We start from the raw sequence: 23,252 nt of genomic DNA on the forward strand, positions 1-23,252 counted from the left end.
CTACTCCCATACTCACTAATAGTTAGAGCAATGGCATAAAATCTTGTGTTTCATACAAGCACAAAAATATAGTTGGTGATTGAGATCGCTCCTTGTACACTAGGACATTGTCATTGCAAGGCTTTATACAAAGAAATTAGAAGCTTTCCACAAAGCTTTAGCTTACTTCTAGCTGGTGATTGAGGTCACTCACTGTAATATTTAAGCCAATGGCCAATGTATCAATGAGACTTCACCTAATGTTCCAATGACTAGTTTTCAAAGGATTATCGAACCACGAGTGCCAAATACAAAGCATTAGAACTAAATGGACCTTGAAACATTATTGAGAGCCTCTAATGCAAAATAAGAATGTCTTTTTGCACAACATACAAGGATCAAAATATATTGCAAAAGAGATGTCCCTAAGATACTTTTGGATAAGACTAATCTGCATCGTTTGAGAGCACACGCACTCTACAAAGAAGCAATTGGTGAATACCTTGAGAGTTGATAAACTCAACATGATGAAGTGACTATGGCAATCTTCGAGCAATTTGGGAGCTTTTGCCAAAGCTACATGGCTGGGCACCAACTCAATGAAGAGAAGATTCTAATAGAGAAGCTGATGTTTTGTCATGGCATGCATGTGTAAAGGCACTCTCTCAATTCGTGTGGGGAGTTACCCCGACGGGTCACCACTTTACACTAGGCTTAACAGGTCATATAAGTGAAACCTTGTAAGGAAAAAAAAAAAAAAATTTGCAAACCTTATCTAGAAGTTAGCATTTTAAATAAAATTTCAAAGACATGACATGCTCTAACACACATAACCACATACCCATACAAACATACATGAGCATCCAAATATACAAAGGTCCTTCTACTGGAAAACATTGGGTCATTGGCAGAACATAACCACATGTCATCACAGTGTTTGTCACAACGTACATAAAGATGAAAGAAAATTTATTGCATCTAACACTTTGTTTTACTGACACAATTTAGCTATTCAAGGCGAGGGATTTTATGATGGAATGCACACTTGCACTTAAAATACTCGTCACAACATACATAGAGATGAAAGCAGATTTACTGGATCTACCAGTTTACCTGATGGGAGATCCTACTTGTACACTTGGCCTTACTATACCATAGAATGTTGTTCTGCAACAAGGGTTAATGAATGGATACCACACGAGGATACAAATCGGACGCACAGGTAGTTGGGTATCAACCATATGTCAGCAAGATCCACAGAGAATACCATGACAGGGACTAGCAGAAAGATTTTCTGGGCTCATCCACATCTATTTCAGAATGCTCTGGGAAGTCCCATTCCATCATCTCAAATGTTAAGCCTCTGTCCTTCAGAACTTTTAAGAGCTCTTTAAACACAACTGCATTACCCTCAGGGCTCAGATGCAAACCATCACTGCCAAACATGCAAAAGGATTGTTTTAGTCTATCAAAGGCAAATACTTTTCCAACTCTTAGGCATTGTCTAGATTTCTTTGAAAACAATTGTATTGCCATCATGTCCTTGTAATCCATGATCCATCAACCACATACAACCATGCAAAGCATTTTAGCAAGGATCCTTGATCATGGTACAGTTGCAAGCTTATAAGAGGTGGAAAGCATAGTTACCAGGGAACGGCGTTCCGACATCCGGAACGTCTGGAATGCCGTTCCAGGTAGCAGGCCAGAACCAGGGTCCGGAACAGCCCCAGAACGTCCATTTTCTTTTGGCTCTTTGAAAGTTTCAAATGGGTATTTTAGAGCTTGTATATAAAGTTTAAAGCTGTAAAATGCTAGTTTCTTTCATTTTCTAACATAGTTTTAAGCCATATGGTGACGTGTCGTGTGTGACATGGCGTTCCCGCTTCCCCCGCTCCCCCTTCCCGGAACGTTCCTGTTCTGACACCCGAATTTCCGGAACGTTCCCGTTCCCTCGTAACTATGGTGGAAAGTGATGTGTTGTTGAATCAACACATGCCTATCTCTGTTCTCACACATTGAAAGGTAGCTACTTTAAAGTTTATAAAGGACCAAAACAGCAGGTCCAAGGGGTTAAAGGATGCTAGCAACAAGCAAACCTGACAACAGCAGGATTTTTGTTAACTAATTTGCAAATGAGAAGGGTACTCAGATACATTGGTCTCAATATGTACGAGCTTAGCCTTTGAAATTATAGATAAAGTTTGCATATTATTTACCCTTGGCAGTGTTATCTATGCATAGCTGTCCACCATTAACTGTTTGTTAATGCTAAAATTCTGTAATTGACTACTAAAGCGACAAGAAAAACAATTACCAGACATCATCTCTGTTTGATGTGGATACTTCAATCCGTGGATAGTAACATCATTTTGTGATTAAGAAATCAGATTTTATGAACAAAAAATGCAGTTCTAGCTGGCATACGTTCTCTAGGCAGTCAATACGCTGAATCATTCAAGCTCAGTGTGAGCACAAAGCAAGATCCTCAAGGGTGAGGCAAAACTCTGCTTCTCTCCTCAATGGACTCCAAGAGGCACTGTTTGTAGAAGACTTCAGTGCTGGAGTGAATGAGGAAATGGAAGGGTAGGAGGGGCCTTTTATAGCCCAGGTCTAGGTCCTCAAAAACCGACTGGGAGAGCCGACTTTCCCCTGCTGCACCAACCCCTGTGGCAGCCCTAGAAACCGACCAGGAGTCGGCCCATATGGCTGACCCTGGCTGCCTGACTTCTGGCCTATATAAGGCCCCTGGTGTAGCCCTATGTGCCAGGTGCAGTACATCAGCTCCAAGATATCATCAATGGTGAGCTCTCGTACGAAGTGGTAGTGGACTTCGATATGATTTGTCATTGCATGAACATGCGGTTCTCGGCGATGGCAATGCAGCTCTGGTTGTCGCACATGCACTGTCGCATCCTCTTGAGTCACGTACATGTCCTCCAGGATCCACCTGAGCCACGGCGCAAGCAGCCCTGTACTCCGCCTCTGTCAATGAAAGGGTGACAAAGGGTTGTTTCTTGCTTAGCCATGACATAGCCCTTGATGCAAGTATGAAACAATTCCCTGTAGTTGATCGCTTGCTGTCACCATCGCCTGCCCAATCACTATCACAGAATCCGCCTAACTCGATGCCTTTACTGTAGGTACTACCGTAGGTGCATGTATCCTTCAAGTACCTCAGCACCTTCATGCCTGCGTCCCAATGGGCCTTCTTGGGTTTGGCGGAGAATTGACAGAGCAGCCCTGCTGCAAAGGAAATATCTAGCCTGGGTGTTGGTAAGATAAAGTAGACTACCCACCATCCGTCGATACTGAGATGCATCAACTCGCTAACATGTATCATGGATGCTCATCTTCAGACCAATCTCCATAGGAGTTATTGCCACCTTGTAGTCTTCCATCTGAAACCGCTTGAGTAACTCCCTGCAGTACTTCTCCTGAGAGATGAATATGCTGCTCTTCTCGTGCTTCACTTCGATCCCAAGAAAATAATTAAGAATTCCCAAGTTTGTAATCTCAAATTCCTTCATGAGTAGTTTCTTGACTTGAGCAACTTTCTAAGTGATGTCCTGTAACATAAGATCATTCAAGTACAGGCTAAGTACGAGCTGCAACCCCCCGCCAGCAGAAAAGAGATAGAGGTTTGCCTTAGATGGACTCTGTTGTAGCCCGATCTTCAAAAAGAACTTGTCTATTCACTGGTACCATGCCCTTGGGACTTGTTTCAGCCCATACAACGGCTTCTTTAGCTTGCATACCTTGGATGTGGACCCTAGAATCTGAAAGCATGGTGGCTGATCCACATATACCTCCTCCTCCAAGGTTCCATTCAAGAATGCCGACTTCACGTCCATCTGAAAGATAGGCCATCCGTGATGGGCAGCCAAAGCAACAACAGTGTGTATCATCACCCATCCTAGCTGTGGGCTCGAAGGTCTCGTCAAAATCAAGTCCCTCTGATTGTGCATAACCTTTCACCACCAATCTTGCTTTGTACTTGTCCAAGATCCCACCAGACTTGAACTTCAGCTTATACACCCATTTGGTACCAACTACTTTCCGCTTGGGAGGCTTGTCCACCGAATCCCAGGTGTGGTTCTTCAGAACGGTGTCCATTTTTGCCTACTTGCATCGGTTTCAAGGAAAAACGGTTTGGGATTAACTATTTTCAACACCGGTCCTGAGACCATAGCTTGTTTTATGGTGTTAAAACTTTCTTGTTGATTCTGTCCCCATATAAAAGGTACTTTATCTGAGGTCAGAGCAGTCAATGGCAACACTATCTCAGAATATCCTTTGATATGCTTTCGATAAAATTGGACAAATCCCAAGAATGATCGCAAAGCGGTCAAACTCTGAGGGATAGGCCAAGTCAATATCGCAGCCACTTTCTTTGGATCCATTTCTACCCCCTCATGAGTAATAATGAATCCTAAATATTCAAGTCTTACCATACACAGTAGAATTTTCTTTTTATTTACATAAAGACTGGCTTTCCTCAAAGTATTGAACACTATTCTTAAGTGTTCGTGATGCTCAATAATACTTTTGCTGAAAACAAGAATGTCCTCAATAAAATGTACTACAAATTTTTCGATATACGAGCGTAGTAAATTGTTCATAAGCATGACGAATGTAGCAGGAGCATTGGTAAGTCCAAACGGCATTACCAAAAACTCATAACGTCCAAATCTGCTTCTAAAAGCGGTTTTATGCACACATTAGGAAAAAAGGGAGCTCATTTTGGAGCCTTTTAGGGTTTAGAAAAATAGGCTCTTGACCAATCAAAAGAGGGCCAATGTAACGTTGGAAAAATAACAAAAACCATGTAAAAATATAAAATAAGTCATATTCAAATTATTTTTCTTTTATTACGTTTGACATACGTGATATTCAAAAGATGATTTTTTGTATAGTATTTGATGATTTTGACATCGCCAACGCATCCGAAGCAGGCCAAAACTCCCAAATCGACCCTGGAGACACCAAAAACCGACGCTCGGAGGCCCGAAAAAGGACAAAAATGCCCGTAATGAGGGATTTGCACAAAAATGCGATTTGGCCAGATAATGGGGGATTTGCACAAAAACGTGATTTGGCCATATTGTGCAAATCTCCCATTTCAAGCTTTTTTGCTCTTTTTCGAGTCTCCGGGCGTCAGTTTTTTGTGTCTCTAGGATTGATTCGGGAGTTTTGGCCCGCTCCGGACGCGCTGGCGATGTCAAAATCATCAAATACTGCACAAAAAATCAAGGATCTTATACCTGAGTACTAGACTGACATTTTTGCAGTAAGTATCCGTATTTTATGGCATTTCCCATATTTTGAGTGCAACAAAAATAGGTAAATAGTGAATTTCTTAGACCAAAATGAGTTCCCTTCTTTTCTAATATCCTCGGCTCTAATACGAATCTGATGGTAGCCACACTTTAGATCAATCTTGCTGAAAATTATGGCCCCATGCAATGCATCTAGCAAATCATCAATCCGAGCCATCGAATACATGTGCTTAACAATGATATTATTCAGTGCTCTGTAATCTATATAGAGGCGAAAAGTATCATCTTTCTTTTTCTTCAATATCACTGGTGAAGCAAAAGGTGAGAAACTGGGTTAAATCTGTCCCAGCTTGAGGTATTCTTCCAGTTGTCTTCGTACCTCTACTTTTTCGGAAAAACTTAACCTATAGGGAGGTCTATTTACAGGTTGTGCCTTCGGGATTAGTTAATCTTATGCCTAACATTCTGCTCTGGGGGTAACCCATAAGGTAACTCATCCCTAAAACAATCAGAGAACTCCTTTGCTATTTGGTCAGCCAACTTGGCCATCTCTCCATTTTGGGTAACATCAGTGCTAGCCGAAGGACCATCAATCGGCTCTACCGATGCTATACAAAGAAACAAAAACTCTTCTTGAGCTTTTCGAACTTCCATTACGGAAACCAACGGTCCTTGAGGTATATCTTTTTCACCTCCCAAGACATACAGCACATCATTCATCTTGAATTGATAAATGTGCATCGTCACCTTGCTGCCCGGATTCTGCAACAAGAAGTTTGTGCCAGATCTTTCGCCCACTTTTCTTTCTTGCAAATCACCTCAGCCAGTCCCTCTTTTACAAAAGATCTCGCCTCTACAAACAGATCGAGACCCAACTGGTTGTTCGTGCTTTTGCTGGCAACATATCTGCCCACAACCGAACTGTTTGGTCGCTGATTCGACCCCTCTTACAGAAAGCCCTAAATTCAAAATTTGGCCTGAAATATGTCCTCATCAACCTCGACATCAGACCCCCCTCTAATTCGCAATTGATGCTATACCCTCTCCAGCCCGGATCCCACTTCAAGTACACGATTTTCAGCAACAGATTGACAGTCATTTGTTGGTGCCAGGTGGCCTCTTTCCTTACTTCTTTGAGGACGTTCTCTCAACACATATTTGCTGTTTTCCCTCTTAAACAAACATTACAGCAATTGAACATCCCCTTGTTCAGAAATGGAAACCCCTGATAACGCCCCTGATATTCCTTCAAGGATACCTCAGGCATCACCTATCACTCAATATCGCATTCAGATTGCACAACCAGCCCACTTTGGAGCCTTTGCATCATGGGTCTTTTGTGTCACGTGCCCTTCCACCGACTTGGACTACATTCTATATCTTCTGCGTGAGGCACCTCAACTTCACTACTTCCTCAACACATATACCTAGATGAATCCAGGAACATTCCCAAACTCATCCTCCAAAAAACACAACATAGTGCAGTTTCAATCTCATGAGAGTCACTCACAGTTTCAATCTCATGAGAGTCACTTCCTCAACATAGTCCAAGTTTTGTTTCACGAGACATGCAGATACTCAGAACCCGATATTCCCCACGAGTTCGCTGTCCATCTTTGGAGAGACTTTTACCCCTCAGCTTCAACATCTCCAGAGTGCTCTCCACCTACTTCAGCTCGCAGATATCATCTTGAGCAGGTGTTACCTTCCCTGGGACAATATCTACACTCTGAAGGCACTCTTCCTCCTGGATATCCTCCTCTTTCGATAGCAGCTCTGTACCCTTTCTCAGAACCATGGACTCTGCAACCAACTCCTGTCCTCTCAAGAGCTGTAACACCCACTTTGGCATCACCAATGTTACCTCCTCCAAGACCTCCTCTTCTAGATTTCCACGGGTGGTTCCATCCTGCCTCGCCTGCCCCGTCTAGCATGAGCAATTTCAGGGAGCAGCCCGGATCTTCCTCTAGGAATGGTACAAACTAGAGCACAATCTCGTGCTCTTCTCACAAAGACCTCAGATATGTCGAACCGCTCGTGTCCAAGCAACTCTAATCCAAAAAAGACCCCTGCAATAATTATACATGGTGAAGCATTACTTCAACTCCAGATTTCATAATTTCCGATTTGGTCCCAAAAGTCCAGCAACTCCGGGATTCTCGCAGTACACATATAGAGGATGACTTGATGCCACCCGACGACTATGTGAACCCGATTCCACTAGAGGTAGAAAACATTGAACTTCGTGCCCTCTACCGCTTACTTCAAGGTTCCAAAACTAATAGACTTGACATAAAATTACTGGAAGCCTACACTCGTCAACGGAATCACCGAATAGTTGACCAATGGCTCGCCAAAATGCGCATGTACTTTGACACAATGAAGGCAACAAGATTGCCTTGGCAGCCTCCCTCCTCAAGGATACAACTTTTCTTTGGTGGCAACGACGCTTAAAGGACGGCAAAAGTGTGTTAACTTGGGAACGTTTTGAACATGTGCTCTGTAAGTAGTTCATACCTGCCAATGAGAACTTCCAAGCATGCTCAAAACTTTGACAGTTGGAGCAAACAGGGTCCCTGTCTTACTACATCTCCCAGTTCACCACTTTGGTGCTAGAGATCGATGGTTTGACTGATGGTGATTGCCTCCATGCTTCCATCTCAGACCTAAATCCCTCGTTACGCATTGATGTCCTCAAAGCAAACATCACCATCACTGCTAGTGCTATTGCTTACACAGAGCACATCACAGATTTCCAGAATACAATGAAGTAGGGTTCTAACAAATCACATAATTCTACATCGGCCAAGGGTGCTCGCTCTCAAGATAACTCAAAAGTTCTGAAAAAACAGTCTCAAGATCCCAACAAGTCTCAGAAATCGTATGCTAGATCCCAATAGAAGCACTCCTTTAAGGATCGTGTCTCTTCCTCTTCACAAAGTCATGACCGTCATCACCAACACAAAGGTGCGGACTCTGACAAGAAGAACACCTTCAACACAAAAGGACTTTGTACCATCTGCACTGGCGACCATAGATGGTTCGATTGTCCAAAGCGACCCAAGAAAAATTCCAATATGGAACCCAACACTTTCCAGGCAAAAGATGCTACTTCTGCACAAGACAAGAAAAGCAAAGCTTTTTGAACGGCACGTCATCACCAACACAAAGGTGCGGCCTTTGACAAGAAGAACACCTCCAACACAAAAGGACTTTGTACCATCTGCACTGGCGACCATAGATGGTTCGATTGTCCAAAGCGACCCAAGCAAAATTCCAATATGGAACCCAACACTTCCCAGGCAAAAGATGCTACTCCTGCACAAGACAAGAAAGGCAAAGCTTTTTGAACGGCAAATACCACTTGGAGAGACTTTCGAGGCAGATGGGGTGTTGGCAGAGGCGTTTTGCAGATTGCATGAGATCTGGCACACTTTTCCTGTGTGGAAGTTCGTAGCCTGGCGAAGCTGGCCTGCGTTGAAACCTGTGGGATACTAGAAGCAGGACCGGGCCCGGCTAGACGGAAAGAAAAGGCAGCCAAGAGTCGCTGTTCACAGGCTATGCACAGCAGGGACCAGGCTGATTTGATTCGCTGGCATTGGCTGCTTGCATCTGGCGCTGTTTGAGGGAAGTGCGTTGCTTACTTCTAGGGCTGATTTGCGGGAAGCAAGGCTGATGAATTGGGCCAAGAAAGACTGGCTGGAAACCAGGCCAGCAAATCGGCTGATGGAGAGCGGCGTATGGCGTGGAAATAGAGGCGAACCTACGTGACGAATTTCTGTACGGGCGTCAAACATGAATTGTCATTTGTTTTTTTGGCTGCCTAGGTTGGGTGGTTGCCAAAAATTAAAATGCGGGTTGCGTACCTAGGGTAGTCTAGGGTTAGGCGTGTAGGGCTGGTTGACCTTTTTAGGCCCTCTAGGTACCCTTTTGTAGGTTGGTGCTTGGTGCCAAAGGGTGTGCCTATTCTAAGGGGTGTGACCCTTGGAATAGGTGTACCTTTTCATGAAGGGCTGTAACCCTATTTTAAAGAGGGGGTCCCTACACGAAAAGATGTCCCCTTTTTTCCACGATGGGGTGTGTCCCTTGGGTCAAAAACTCTTCATCAAAAGGTGCGTCCGATGGTGAAAAAGGTGCGTCCCTTGGTTTTGGGACAGCCCAAGCACATCAAAAGACAAGATTTTTGTCGTGTCCATTCACATCAACTCGTGATGTGAGGGAGATGGAGAGGCCATTGATGACTTTAGGTCAGGTTGGCGCTAAAAAAATTTTACACTCATTCTCTCCATCTCTTCCATGCACAATGTGCGTGGATGTCCTTCCAGTGGAAAGAGATGTATCACATAGGCCTTGAGCCCTATACAGTGGTTCAAGGGGGCCTCGAGCAAATTACACTGGTTCAAGGGGGCCTTGAGCCCTATAAAAGGGGAGGCACTTGCCTCATTTCATTATCCAACAGTTCAGCAAAAGCAAGAGCAGACAGGAGAAGCCAGGAGCCACTTCCTTGGGCCTCACACTCGGGGTGAAGGAGAGTTGAAGGTGAGCTGTAGACTGAGTTCCCTAGAGGCTGGACCTTGGCTGTCTTCTAGGACAGCAAGGTGTTGTGATCACATTCTCTGGAGCAGCCCTCTGACAGCAGATAGGAGCAGCAAGAAGGCAAGCCTTGGGCCTATACACAGGAGGTGAAGGTGACCCTGAAGGAGCTGCAGACTGAGGCAGCCCACCTAGGCTGGTTTCCAGACAGCAAGGTGGAGAGGATCGTTCTGGACGCAGCCCACCTAGGCTGGTTTCCAGACAACAAGGTGAAGAGGATCGTTCTCGACGGAAAGTCTACAGACGCTCGAGGTGGAGCATGCGAGCTCGAGTCTAGAGATAGCCGACAGATAGGAGAAGTACCTTGTGGTAAGATCAGAGGACCACACCATTGGTGGGACTCTGGATCTATCTCTTTTGTATTGTGTCCATAGTTTTGGACGGAAATATATTATTTTGGTGGCTTCTCTATCTGGCTGGTTCATTGTCTATTGATGAGTCTGCACATCTATTTTATGCACATAAGTTAAGAAGTTTGTAATTCCACACCCCACACGCACACTATGTGAGCTCTTGGGCATTACTATAAGTCTTCCGTTGTGCGTACCCTCTGTTGGGTAATTTTCTAACATGGTATCAGAGCCCAAGTAGGAGGCTCGCACGTGTGGGAGCTTGAAGGCAGGGACCTTGCTGAAGGATGACCCTGATTCAATCGCTCTTGGGAATCGACTTCCACGACTGGAGGATTGTGCCCTTACGAGAAGGAGGGTGACTCAGGTTCAGTCAGGTGCGTTTAAAGGTCGCGGTCTAGGTTATCTGGAGATGTACTTTTGTTGCAGACCTTGCCAAAGAAAGGACGGGTTGAAACAGACCCTCAGAGCATGGTGCCTGGAAGACTCCAGGTTGTTCACTCATTATGAGGGGGACAACTGGAAGATCGTGACAGCTGGGTTGCTCAAGTTCAAAGGCAGAATGTGACGGAAGATAGTGGTGCCAGGAGGTGCTACCAAAGATGGACCTGTGTACCAGGATGGTGTGCGGAAGCGGAGCCAGACCTGGTGGAGTAGGAGCCACTGGATGAAAAGCCAGGAAAAGATTTCGACATCAAAAAGTTCCAGAGGACTACGACCAGGGAGTTACTGGCGCATCTTCATCGACGTGTTGGCATTGGTCCTGGATGTGTCGGTGAGAGGGGGTGTTGGAATGGTCACCTCCCCATTTGTAAGCCCCCATATGAGGAGAGCATGGGTGAGGGAGACCTAAGGCAAAAGATGCCCAGAGGAGAGAGGGAGGGGGCTGCCACATGGGCAGCACCTCACAGCCAAGAGAGGAGGATCCCTGAAGGAACAGTACGGGACAGCATCGTGGCTGTACGGGACTGTGCAGATCCTTGGAGGCACTGACATCAGCAGGGTGTACAGAACTGTACAGCGCTGGAGAAGGGCCTGGCAGAGGCGCTTGCATGACGGGGTCCTTGGCAAAGTATATGGGCAGGTCTATGGCCTGCAAACAGGGCTGGCAGGTGGCAGGACAGCAGCAGCAAAGGGGCTGGGCCCTGCATGGAACAAAGGGCCAGCAAAGGGCCCTAAATAGGGCTGGATAGGCAGCCAACCAGCCAACCAACTGGTCGGTTGGTTAGGGCTGCTACAGACCAGCCAGTCGGCCCATTTAGGGCTGGCTGGTTGGTTGGTTCAAGGGGGCCTTGAGCCCTATAAAAGGAGAGGCACTTGCCTCATTTCATTATCCAACAGTTCAGCAAAAGCAGGAGCAGACAGGAGCAGCCAGGAGCCACTCCCTTGGGCCTCACACTGGGGGTGAAGGAGAGTTGAAGGTGAGCTGCAGACTGAGTTCCCTAGAGCCGACCTTGGCTGTCTTCTAGGACAGCAAGGTGTTGTGATCACATTCTTTGGAGCAGCCCTCTGACAGCAGACAGGAGCAGCAAGACGGCAAGCTTTGGGCCTATACACAGGAGGTGAAGGTGACCCTGAAGGAGCTGTAGACTGAGCTTGAGTGGCAGCCCACTTAGGCTGGTTTCCAGACAGCAAGGTGGAGAGGATCGTTCTCGACGGAAAGTCTACAGACGCTCGAGGTGGAGCACACAGGCTCGAGTCTAGAGATAGCCGGCAGAAAGGAGAAGTACCTTGTGGTAAGATCAGAGGACCACACCAGTGGTGGGACTCTGGATCTATCTCTTTTGTATTGTGTCCATAGTTTTGGATGGAAATATATTATTTTGGTGGCTTCTCTATCTGGCTGGTTCATTAACTATTGATGAGTCTACACATCTATTTTATGCACATAAGTTAAGAAGTTTGTGATTCCACACCCCACACGCACACTGTGTGAGCTCTTGGGCATTACTATAAGTCTTCCGCTGTGCGTACCCTCTGTTGGGTAATTTTCTAACAGGTATCAGAGCCCAAGTAGGAGGCTCGCAGGTGTGGGAGCTTGAAGGCAGGGACCTTGCTGAAGGATGACCCTGATTTAATCGCTCTTGGGTAATTTTCTAACATTACAATGGTAGTGTCTATTCAATAGAATGTCTCTTGTGAAGGGTTGTGTGTCATAGGAAATGTCCCGTCTAAAGGGCATACCCTTCCACAAGTGTCCATTCATCAAACCATCCATAAGTCTAAGGTATAGAGAAAGGAATACGTCACAGATCGTGACAGCCCAATTAAATGCCTCTCGTGTAAGTGATGCCATTCCAAGGACTATCATATTGAACCTACTAATGGAACTACCTTCTTGTGCAAAGGGTCAAAACCCTGTCCTTTCACATCCAACATTATACAAACAAGTTGAATTTTGACATCATGCCTCTTTCCCGGTACGATGTCATCCTCGGACAACAGTGGCTCTACGACTATGATCCATCAATCAGTTTTCGCAGCCATACTATCCAGTTTGTCCACCAGGGAAAACTTATCGAGCTGATTGGTTCTAGGGACTCTCCTTCAACTCCAGTTGCCTCCACCTTACAAGTAAAGAAGTGGATTCATTAACGTCAAGTAAAGACTGCACTTCTGTTAGTTACGGCAGTTGAGGAGACATCGACAAAGGATCCTCCTAAGTACCTCAACCAACCCTTTTTTCAGCCTTATCTGAATATTTTCCCACAGGAATTGCCAAAGCAATTACCACCTCAACGACCAGTGGATCATCCAATCGAACTTATTTCAGATTTCTTACAGTGTACCAGCAATGGTGGTGATGTTTGCTTTGAGGACATCAATGCGTAACGAGGGATGTAGGCCTGAGATGAAAGCATGGAGGCAATCATCATCAGTCAAACCATCGATCTCCAGCACCAAAGTGGTGAACTAGGAGATGTAGGAAGATAGGGAGCCCGCTTGCTCCAACTGTTAAAGTTTTGAGCGTGCTTGGAAGTCCGCATTGGCAAGTATGAACTACTTACGGAGCACGTGTTCAAAACATTTCCAGGTTAGCACACTTTTTCCATCCTTTAAGCGTCGTTGCCACCAAAGAAAAGCTGTACCTTTAAGTAGGGAGGCTGCCAAGGCAATCTTCTTGCCTTCAGTGAGGTCGACAGTGTCAAAGTACATGCGCATTTTGGCGATCCACTGGACAAGTATTCGGCAATTCCATTGACTAGTGTAAGCTTCCAGTAATTTTATGTCAAGTCTTCTAGTTTTGGAAGCTTGAAATAAGTGGTAGAGGGCACAAAGTTCAACATTTTCTACCTCTGGTGGAATCGGGTCCACATAGTCGCCTGGTGGCGTGTCGTCATCCTCTGTATGTGTGGTACTGCGAGAATCCTAGAGTTGCTGGACTTTCTGGATGAGATCGGAAATGTTGTCCTGAAGTTGAGAAATATGGAGTTCAAGTAATGTTTTGCCATGTATATTCACTTCAAGGATCTTTTTCGGATTAAAGTCGCTAATCTCCGGAGAGGTTGGACGCGAGCGGTTCGACATGTCTGAGGTCCCTGTGAGAAGAGCACGAGATTGTGCTATAGTTTGTACCATTCTTGGAGGAAGATCCAGGCTGCTCCCTAAGATTGATCATGTTTGGATAAGGCAGGCGAGGCAAGATGGAACCACCCGTGGAAATCTGGGAGAGGACTTGAAGGAGGTAAGACTGGTGATGCCAAAGTGGGTGTTACCGCTCTTAAGAGGATAGGAGTCCGTTGCAGAGTCCACGGATCCAGAAAAGGGTAAGGAGCTGTTGTCGGAAGAGGAGGATATCCAGGAGAAGAAGTGCCTTCAGAGTGTAAATATTGTCTTATGGAAGGTGAAACCTGCTCAGGAGGATATCTGGGAATTGAAAGAGGTGGAGAATACCCTGGAGATGCTGAAGCTGAGGGGTAAAAGTCTCTCCAAAGATGGACAGGGAACTCGTGGGGAATATCAAGTTCTGGGTATTTGCGTGTCTCATGAAACACAACCTGGACTGTGCTGAGGAAGTAGTGAAGTTAAGGTGCCTCACGCAAGAGAGAGAGGATGTGGTCCAAGTTGGTGGAAGGGCAGGTGACACAAAAGACTCACGATGCAAAGGCTCCAAAGTGGGCTGGTTGAGCAATTTGAACACGATATTGGGTGATGGGTGATGCCCGAGGTGTCCTTGAAGGGATATCAGGAGCATTACCGGGGGTTTCCATTTCTAAATGAGGAGATGTTCATTTGCTGTAATGTTGTGAGAGTAAAGACAGCAAATATGTGTTGAGAGAACATCCTCAAAGAAGAAGGGAAAGAAGCCACCTAGCACCAAAGATTGACTGTCAGACTGGTGCTGAAAGTTGTGTACCAACAGTGGGCTTCGGCTGGAAAGAGTACAACATCAATCGCAATTTAAAGGAGGTCCTGATGTCGAGGTAGTTGAAGACAAATTGCAGGCTCCCAATTTTCAAATTAGGGTTTCTGTAGCAGGAGTCAGACAGCCACCTTCAGCAGCGTTTTGGCATGACCCGAGCGTCCAATCAGGGCGAAAATTAAGCAGATGTTAAGTTATCGGCTGATTTCAAGGCATATTTGGCGCTGGCAGGAGCATATCACAAGCAAGGAGAGGCGCAGAAGAAATTTGCTGGCAGAGGCTGAAGCAAATCGTTGCATCTAGCGCTGCTTTAGGGCTGTGCTTTGCACGGTTCCTGGGCTGATTTGAGGGCAGCAAAGGCTGCTGATTAGGGTCAGGAAGGTCTGGCTGGAAACAAGGGCAGAAAATTGGGTGATAGAAGGCAGAATATTTTGTGGAAAGAATGGCAAACTGGCGTGATGAATGGCAGTACGGATTGAGTCAAGAAGAAATCATGATTCTTTTTGGCTGCCTAGGTTGGGTGGTTGCCAAAAATTAAAAGCTGGGTTACTTGAACCCAAAGGTACACTAGGGTTGGCCTTGGGTAAAGGGGCTGATCATCCCTTTTTGCCCCCCCTAGGTGCCCTTTTTATAACGTGGTGCTTGGTGCCAAGGTGTATACCTTTTCTAAAGGGGTATGACCCTTGGAATAGGTGTGCCTTTTCATGAAAGTGTAAGTCTCTTTTTAAAAGAAGGGTGTCCCCACATGAAAGGTGTGTCTTTTCCCAGAACGGATGTGCCGTTTGGGTGAGGAGTCAAAGCTCTTCATTGACAAGGCGCGTCCATTGGCGAAAAAGGGTATGTCCCTTGGTTTTGGGACAGCCCAAGCACATCAAAAAGACACGAGAATTGTCGTGTCCATTCACATCAATTAGTGATGTGAGGTCGATAGAGAGGCCACTAATGACTTAGATGGATTGGTGGTAAAAAAATTTACCCTCATCCTCTCCATCTCTTCCATACACAACGTGCGTGGATCTCCTTCTAGCGGAAGTAGAGATATCAGATAGGCTCTAGAAGATGAGGGGCATTTCCTACAGGCAGGAAAATTTGCTCTGATATCACTGTAAGAAACAGAAATCCTAGATCTACTATATTTAAAAATGTGCTAAGGAACAAAAATGAGACTGAAATAGCATAGAACAAGGAATATTTGTATTGCTTGAGTGTCTATAGTGTGTCATCCATACAGTTGGAACTCTCTTATATAGAGAGTGAAGAATCACACATGAAAAGGTGTGTACTCCAAAGTATATGTGCATGAAGAGGTGTGTACCCCTTGTGAAGGGTGTGACCTTTGATGAGAGGATACATTACAATGGTAGTGTCTCTTCAATAGAATGTGTCTCTTGTGAAGGGTTGTGAAGGAAGTCATCCACCGTCGAAACCTCCTTATCGGGTTTCTTATACATAAAATGAAGAAATCCAAAGACAAGTGACCGAACTACTTGTCAAAGGTCACATTCGGCCTAGTCACAGCCCTTTCGGATTTTCTGCACTACTTGTGGAAAAGAAGAATAAGTCCATGCGTCTCTGCACCGACTACCGAGCCCTCAACAAGCTCACCATAAAAAACAAGTATCCATTGCCTCGCATTGATGACCTTTTCGATCAACTTCTACATGCAACACAATTTTCAAAGATTGATCTTCGTTCAGGTTATCATCAAATCTGCATACGAGAAGGCAATGAGTACAAGACAACTTTTCGAACAAAGTATGGACACTCTGAATGTTTGGTCATGCCTTTTGGGTTAAACAATGCCCCGACCACATTCATGACACTAATAACAATATCTTCAGGCCTTTCCTCGATAAGTTCGTCATCGTTTACCTCGATGACATCCTTGTTTTTAGCGGATCCTTAAATAAGCACAAACAACATCTTCACCAAGTTTTTGAAGTTCTCTGCGCAAATTCTCTCTACATCAAGGTTGAGAAGAGTGAGTTCTTCAAAACCCATTTCGAATATTTGGGACATGTTATTTCAGCCCAAGGCATCTTAGTGGATCTCAAGAACGTCGATGTAATCCAAAACTAGCCTACTCCTAAAAATGTTCATGATGTCCGCTCTTTTCTCGGATTGGCAAACTTCTACCATACAAAGGTCTATCAATTTTCTAAGATTGCAGCTCCGATGTCCGAATTATTAAAAAGCACGGCAATTTTCCAATGGCTTCCCGAAACAGAGTATAGTTTCCAACAACTCAAGCAAGCACTCACTACCACACCTGTTATGGCTATTGCTGACCCAAACCTTCCGTTTGAGGTCATGACCGACGCTTCTGACATTGCTACAGGAGCAGTCTTGATGCAAGAAGGCGGAGTTATTGCATTTGACAACCATAAACATTCCGATATCCAAACCTGATACCCGATTTATGATAAGGACTTTCTTGCTATTGTACATGCTTACCGCTCTTGGAAACATTATCGCATGGGAGCCGACTCAGTGGTAAAGTAAGAACATCACTCTCTAAAGTATATCTTCACTCAGCCAATCATGAACGCTCATTAAGCACGCAAGGTTGAGTTTCTGGCCAACTTTCACATGACCATAGAGTACATTCCAAGACTACACAATGTGGTTGCACATGCTCTCAGCAGGTTACCTCTAGCATCAGCTATGGTAATCTCTACATTATCTGTAGATGTTTCGAATTCATTCAAAGGGAAGTATCTCCATGATAAAGACTTTAGCATAGCAGTATAAGTTCTTTCAAAAGATCAACCTTCAACTTCAGAACAGAAGATCATCTCATCCTATTCTTATACGGATGACCTTCTGTATTATCAAGATCACATCTGTGTACCACATGACAAGGATGTTCGACGTCTTTTGTTAAAAGAGCATCATGTAGTTCCTTGCTGCACATCCAAGCATCAACAAGACTTACAGGTTACTCAGTGCAACATACTACTGGCCTCAGATGAAAAGCAACGTCATCAAAATGGTTACATCTTGCTTATCTTGTCAAGAAATGAAAGCAAGCCGACGACTTCCAGCAGGATTTCTTCAGCCTTTTCCAGTTTACACTGAAAGGTGGGAAAATATTGGATTTTATTACAACACTACCATGATCATCTAGAGGTAATACTCAGATGGTAATTGTTGATCGATTGTCCAAAATGGCACTTTGTTGCTTGTAAAAGTAGCTCCAAACATCGCCAAACTCTTCATACAACATATCTTTCGACACCATGGATTGCCCAAGAACATCGTCTCCGACAGAGATCCTAAGCTTACCAGTCACTTGTGGATTTCTCTGTTCGAATCCTTGGGTACAACTCTACTGTTCAGTTTAGCCTACCACCCAAAATCAGATGGCCAGACTGAAAGAGTCAACCAAGTTCTGGAAGACTGAAAGAGTCAACCAAGTTCTGGAAGAAATGCTCCGACATTATATTCAGCCACGCTTAGCAACTTGGGAAGAGTATCTGCCACTCCTCGAGTTTGCTTATAATAACTCTTTCCATAGTGCCATCAGCATGACTCCATTCCAAGTAGCTTATGGACATACTCCGATTGTACCAATGAATTTTGTACTTCAACATCGAGTGGCCCTAGCTGATCAACTGGTTCAAGAAATGCAAGATATTCTACTCCAAGTCAGGGATCATATGTGAAAAGTGCAAGAGCGGTATCAACGGTCCACCAACAAACGTAGACGTCACCTTGAATTTGAAACTAATGACATGGTGTTGTTATTTCTAGCCCCACATCGCTATAAGACGGTCAAGTCCGTGTTTCTTGAGTTACGACCAAGATACTATGGACCTTTCCAGACCATCAAGAAATATTCACCTTTAAGTTACAAATTGGAATTACCACCATCATGGGGTGAGTATGTCCCAGAAATCGAAGATGACTATGTTCTCCTTAATCCCGCGCGTATTCCAAACCATCGACAGCGAGAGACTCAACATCGACTTATCACGGAATACCTTGTTCTTTGGCGAGATCTGGACAACTCTGACACTACTTGGCAATTTGATGAAGACTTACAACAATACCCTGACATATTACAGCAATATTTTCAGAATTTATCATGATATTTTCTACACCACTTCATTATCTCCACCAGTGTCTTATTTTCAGTGGGAGCGGATGTCACGATCTGTGACGTATTCCTTTCTCTATACCTTAGACTTATGGATGGTTTGATGAATGGACACTTGTGGAAGGGCATGCCCTTTCAATGGGACACTTCCTATGAGGCACAACCCTTCACAAGAGACACATTCTTTTGAAGAGACATTACCATTGTAATGTACCCTCTCATCAAGGGTCACACCCTTCACAAGGGGTACACAACTCTTCATGCACATACACTTTGGAGTACACACCTTTTCATGTGTGACTATATATAAGAGAGGCCCAATTGTATGGATGACACACTACAGACACTCTAGCAATACAAATATCCCTTGTTCTCTGCTATTTCAATCTCATTTATGTTCCTTAGTACATTTCTAAATATAGTAAATCTAGGATTTCTTACAGCTCAGCTGCATGAGGAAGACGCCTCTTCCGTAGATGGTGACCTCCTGAATGTGGTCACCGTCTAGTGCCAAGCTCGCCTGGATCCACTCTCGCACCTGTCTCCTTGTGGGTGTGAGGGCCGCAGTTTTGCCCATGATCGCCTTGTCCTGGAGGGACTAAACTGCTTGCTGTACTTGTTGCTTGTTGGCTGGAGAAAGAAGGACCTTCACAGCTGTGGGATTTGAAGGTGCTGCCGTAGAGACCCTCTGGCCAGACCAAGGGTCACCACCAAGATTTTCTTTCTTCGAACAAGCAAAAAAGCTCCTGCTGCAAAGAGAGAGAAAAAAAAGTGAAGAGGAGGGCGAGGAGGGGAGCAGAAGAAGACGGGCTGAGGGAAGGAGGGAGAAGGCGGGGAAGGAGTTGAAAAAGGGATGAGGGGGCGGCGGGGGATGGCAGGGAGGAGCGGCGAAGAGGCGAGGGGGAGGAGGTGGAGAAGGAGGAGGTGAAGAAGGCGAAGGGGGAGGCGAGGGAGCAGCAGAAGGAGACGGAGGGGCAGCGGGAGGGCGGGGGGGCAGCGGAAGGCATAGGAGATGAGGAAGGTGGGGGGGCAGAAGAGATGGCGGGGGGAGGAGATGGCGGGGGGAGGTGGAGGAGACGACAAGGGGAGGCCGAAGAGAAGGCGGGAGAGGGAAGATAAGGCGGGGGGCGGAAGAGATGGCGGGGGGGAGGAGGTGATGGGGGAGAAGCGGAGGAGGAGGGCGGGGGGGCGGCGGAGGAGGCTGCGGGAAGGAGGAGATGGCAGGGGGGCAGCAGGATCAGCCAAGCAGCGGGGGTGCAGCTCACGAGGGAGCTCCAAGATGGATTGTGAGACTTCTCTAACTGATGCCCTAGAGTTATCTTTTTGTGCAAGCAATAGGTATTCTACCTATCAGCAACTATCCCTTGTTTTTTTTTTTGGGCCTTTTTTTTTGCAGGCAGGTGAAAGGCAGCCTGGAGGGGGGGTGTTGGCGGAGGGGGTATGCCAAGAGATCTTTTTTTAGGGTGAAGGACTGGATATTATACCTAGATGAATCCAGGCGCAACTCAACAAAACATGTAGATCCTGCAACCGCTTAGGGGAGTGAGATCAAACCAACCTCAAGCAACTTTTCCGCCAGCGAGGTATTTTTTGAATGGATGACCACAAGTCAATGACTGCAACTCCAGCCTCGTTAGCAACATCAATACATGCCTTTGCATACGTGCCTGCCACTTCATTCGTTCGTGAAGGAGGTTCATCAGCTTTACACCCCCATTCTTTCCTGGGAATCAATCAGTGAAGTCAATCTTGTGAAGATTACTTCCATATAACAAGTTAACTACCAGAACATACACATACCAGGCTGTTAATTGGAGACTGTCCTCATCTATGGGGGGAGGTGTAATAACTACAACATGAGTGCTCTCGCAAATGCCCTGAGACATGACATTCAAAAAATCAACTGTGCGGGGCCATGTTAGGTTTGACAGGATCTTAAAAGAATAAATAATTCATGGAAAAAAGCACTGCCAGTAATTGATTGGAAAATAGCCTTATCATGTAGTCCTTGAAACCTTAATGTGGAAAATAATCTTTTTCATATTTTCCTTAAATTCTGGTACAGGCACGTGCTGCTTCTTGTGACTTCTGTCTGGTAATGCTGCATCGTTGGCACCAAAAAAAATTGTCGCTAGGAGCGGTGGCTGTGCTGGAGCCTGTGGATCCACAAGGAACGTCTACTATTCAGAAGGAAAAATAACAGATTCCTCTGAAATTCCAACAGAATCTTCAGAACAAGTCGAAGTTCCAAAGCTGTGCAACAAGCCACCAGCCCCAGTATGTACTGCCTTTCGGGCACACTACAGAGTTGTTCGAAATGTGATGAATGCAATGCACATACCGAGCTATTTCCCTTGTTTAAAACGTTCAATTCAAGTTAGCTTACTTTGATTGAGTGTGCATCAATCCATGCTAGAAATTCCGCTATCTTCTTCCTTAAACCTCTATTTTCCCTCATCATTAGCTGGCCATCTTTCGTAGAGCCATTATCTAGACCCATGAAAGCAACGGAATACAAAACAACGCCAATAAAACCGGATACGGGTGAAGGTTGCAAACAGCAGGATAAATCTTGTCGAGAAGGAAAAGAGCCCAACGAGTGTTGTAACCGCTATAGCCACGCAGCACCACATCAGCCTGCAATCCTACCCCGAGCGAAACTTATTAGTAGCAGCAAAGCACCAGATCGCGTTAGCATTTACGCAATGGGCAGTGGAGCTGGTGAATCCGACGGGTTACGAGAAAAGAGGAGACATGGGAAGGACCTTGCGGGCGTACTGATTTGCAAGAGCAGCTCCCCAGCCGGAGGGGGAGAAGGACTGCTGGGTGATGGAGTCACCAAACAGAACAAATCGAGGCCGCATTTTTGCACTGCACCGCACTGCACTGCGCTACTCCTCCTCCCCTCACGCTCGCTCTCTCGCTCGCTCACCAAGAGCAGCTCATAATAAACAAGGTGACTATCCCACTATGGCCCTGCTTTAGGAGTCTCATTAGAAGCCCAAGTGCAAGTGGAAGTAGCTCATACATATTTCGATAACTTGTGAAACTAAATTATAGAAAAGAAAGGAAAAAAGAACAAGGTGAATGATGTTTAATCATTCATAAGGCTTCCTCAAGATTAAAAAAACAAACAAAAAGGAATCCATTGGTGTGGAGAAAGACTTCAAGGAGATAAAGGGGCGAGAGGGAGAGAGAGAGAGAGATTGAGAGGGAGAGAGAGAGGGGAGGGGGACGGAGGAGGGAGGAAAGGTCGAGATGCTATGTAGGAAGACTTGAGGAGATAAAGAAGGGGGAAGAGAGAGAGAGTGTGTGTGAGAAAGTCAACCACTTTAAAGTTTGCATTCAAGTCTAATGAAGAAGAGAAGCCACATTGTCCAATAATAATGCCTAATTTTTGCTTTGCCCAAATTGCATCGTTGCTAAGGCTACCCCAAGGGACAGGCTAAAAAGCAAGTGAAGGTGAAGGAAGGAAAGATAGATGGGTGAAAGAGAGGAGTGAAAAGAGGTGAAAAGGTGTATGTGTCTATGTGTGGTGGATGGGCCATTAAACAAGAGTGCATGTATGCACAAAAGCACTCGCTTCGCTCTATCAATTAAGGATATATCGAAAAGAAATTTAAGGACAATTTCTGCATCCATGTAGTTGAAAAAATGCAAGGTTACTTGAAAGCGGATAGCCTCTACTTAACTTTGAGAGACCCGCTTATTGTCACTGATAGCTCTCTATATTTCAAAGTTTCTTTTTTTGTCATGGACATAACTACAATCTTAATCTGAAACTTGGATCCTACCGTTTAATGAAAATATCATAAAGAGAAAAAAAAAGAACGAAAAAAATATAAACATGAGATACGACACAGGGTCCATCAAGACCTGATCCTCCTTGTAAATGTTAGGGATAGTGTTTTATTAGTGCCTTAGTGATGTGCAAAGATTTGTGCTCTTTTGGGAATTAAAGCCCAATGAATACATGAATAAGACTACGCTCACAAGAGCTCATCTCATCCTTGGTTATAACCTAAATAATATTGTGTCATGGACTACAACCATATGAAATATTGCATCCCATGTGGCATCTCTACTGCTGATTTTAAAGCTTATTTGCATTGAGAACATGCATTAAAAAAGAGAAATGTTGTAACAATTCATGCTGAAGCAACATCGATAATATTAAAGTCTAACAGTATTGACTAAGTACTTTATTATATCAAATAAACAATCACCGGCACTGTGTTGATAATGTAAGACAATGTCAATTGAGTGCTAGTTTTCAACACTAGGTGTAAGATCTGGATTTGTAGTTGTTGCGAGAATTACAACTTCATCATCAGATTGAGTTGTCATTTCAACAATTAGCTCAAAGCGGTAAGGGCATATAGAACTGTCATTATACAAGATTCGTAATGGGATCGATATGTTTTCATTGCCACACTGCATACATATCTTTCCGGTTATAGATGACCACACTTTGAATTGGTCTGTGAAGGAACTTTGAAAGCCATGCAATGACAAATCTATATCCTCGAAGACCACCGCGTGATGTCGGAATACTCATTCGTGTAAGATATTCAACGTGCGTATTAACT

The 23,252-nt window shown here is 44.9% G+C and overlaps 1 protein-coding gene across 1 annotated transcript; it reads right to left on the reverse strand.

Annotated features, from left to right (window-relative positions):
* Positions 1-963: 963 nt before the first annotated feature.
* Positions 964-21,647, reverse strand: LOC147892478 (GDSL esterase/lipase At5g62930-like). Its single transcript, XM_087387024.1, has 6 exons — positions 21,429-21,647; positions 21,223-21,300; positions 20,679-20,819; positions 20,464-20,540; positions 20,222-20,386; positions 964-1,414 (listed from the first exon to the last, which is right to left on the reverse strand). The coding sequence occupies exons 1-6, from the start codon at positions 21,525-21,527 to the stop codon at positions 1,258-1,260; spliced, it is 717 nt and encodes a 238-aa protein (XP_087243150.1). The 5' UTR covers positions 21,528-21,647; the 3' UTR covers positions 964-1,257.
* Between the last annotated feature and the right edge of the window lie 1,605 nt (positions 21,648-23,252).

This window comes from Dipteris shenzhenensis, chromosome 16 (assembly GCF_047967505.1).
Source record: "Dipteris shenzhenensis isolate YYH24624 ecotype China chromosome 16, Dip_SZ_1.0, whole genome shotgun sequence".
In the NCBI taxonomy this organism is placed as follows: Eukaryota; Viridiplantae; Streptophyta; class Polypodiopsida; order Gleicheniales; family Dipteridaceae; genus Dipteris; species Dipteris shenzhenensis.

What these genes read in the sequence shown, in the direction of transcription:
- LOC147892478 (XM_087387024.1), bottom strand. Translation starts at nt 21,527, where the DNA reads ATGCGGCCTCGATTTGTTCTGTTTGGTGACTCCATCACCCAGCAGTCC. An exon ending in AGATTATTTTCCACATTAAG is followed by an intron (nt 20,541 to 20,678) that starts GTTTCAAGGACT and finishes GTCATGTCTCAG; the next exon opens with GGCATTTGCGAGAGCACTCA. An exon ending in AGTCTCCAATTAACAGCCTG is followed by an intron (nt 20,387 to 20,463) that starts GTATGTGTATGT and finishes ATTGATTCCCAG; the next exon opens with GAAAGAATGGGGGTGTAAAG.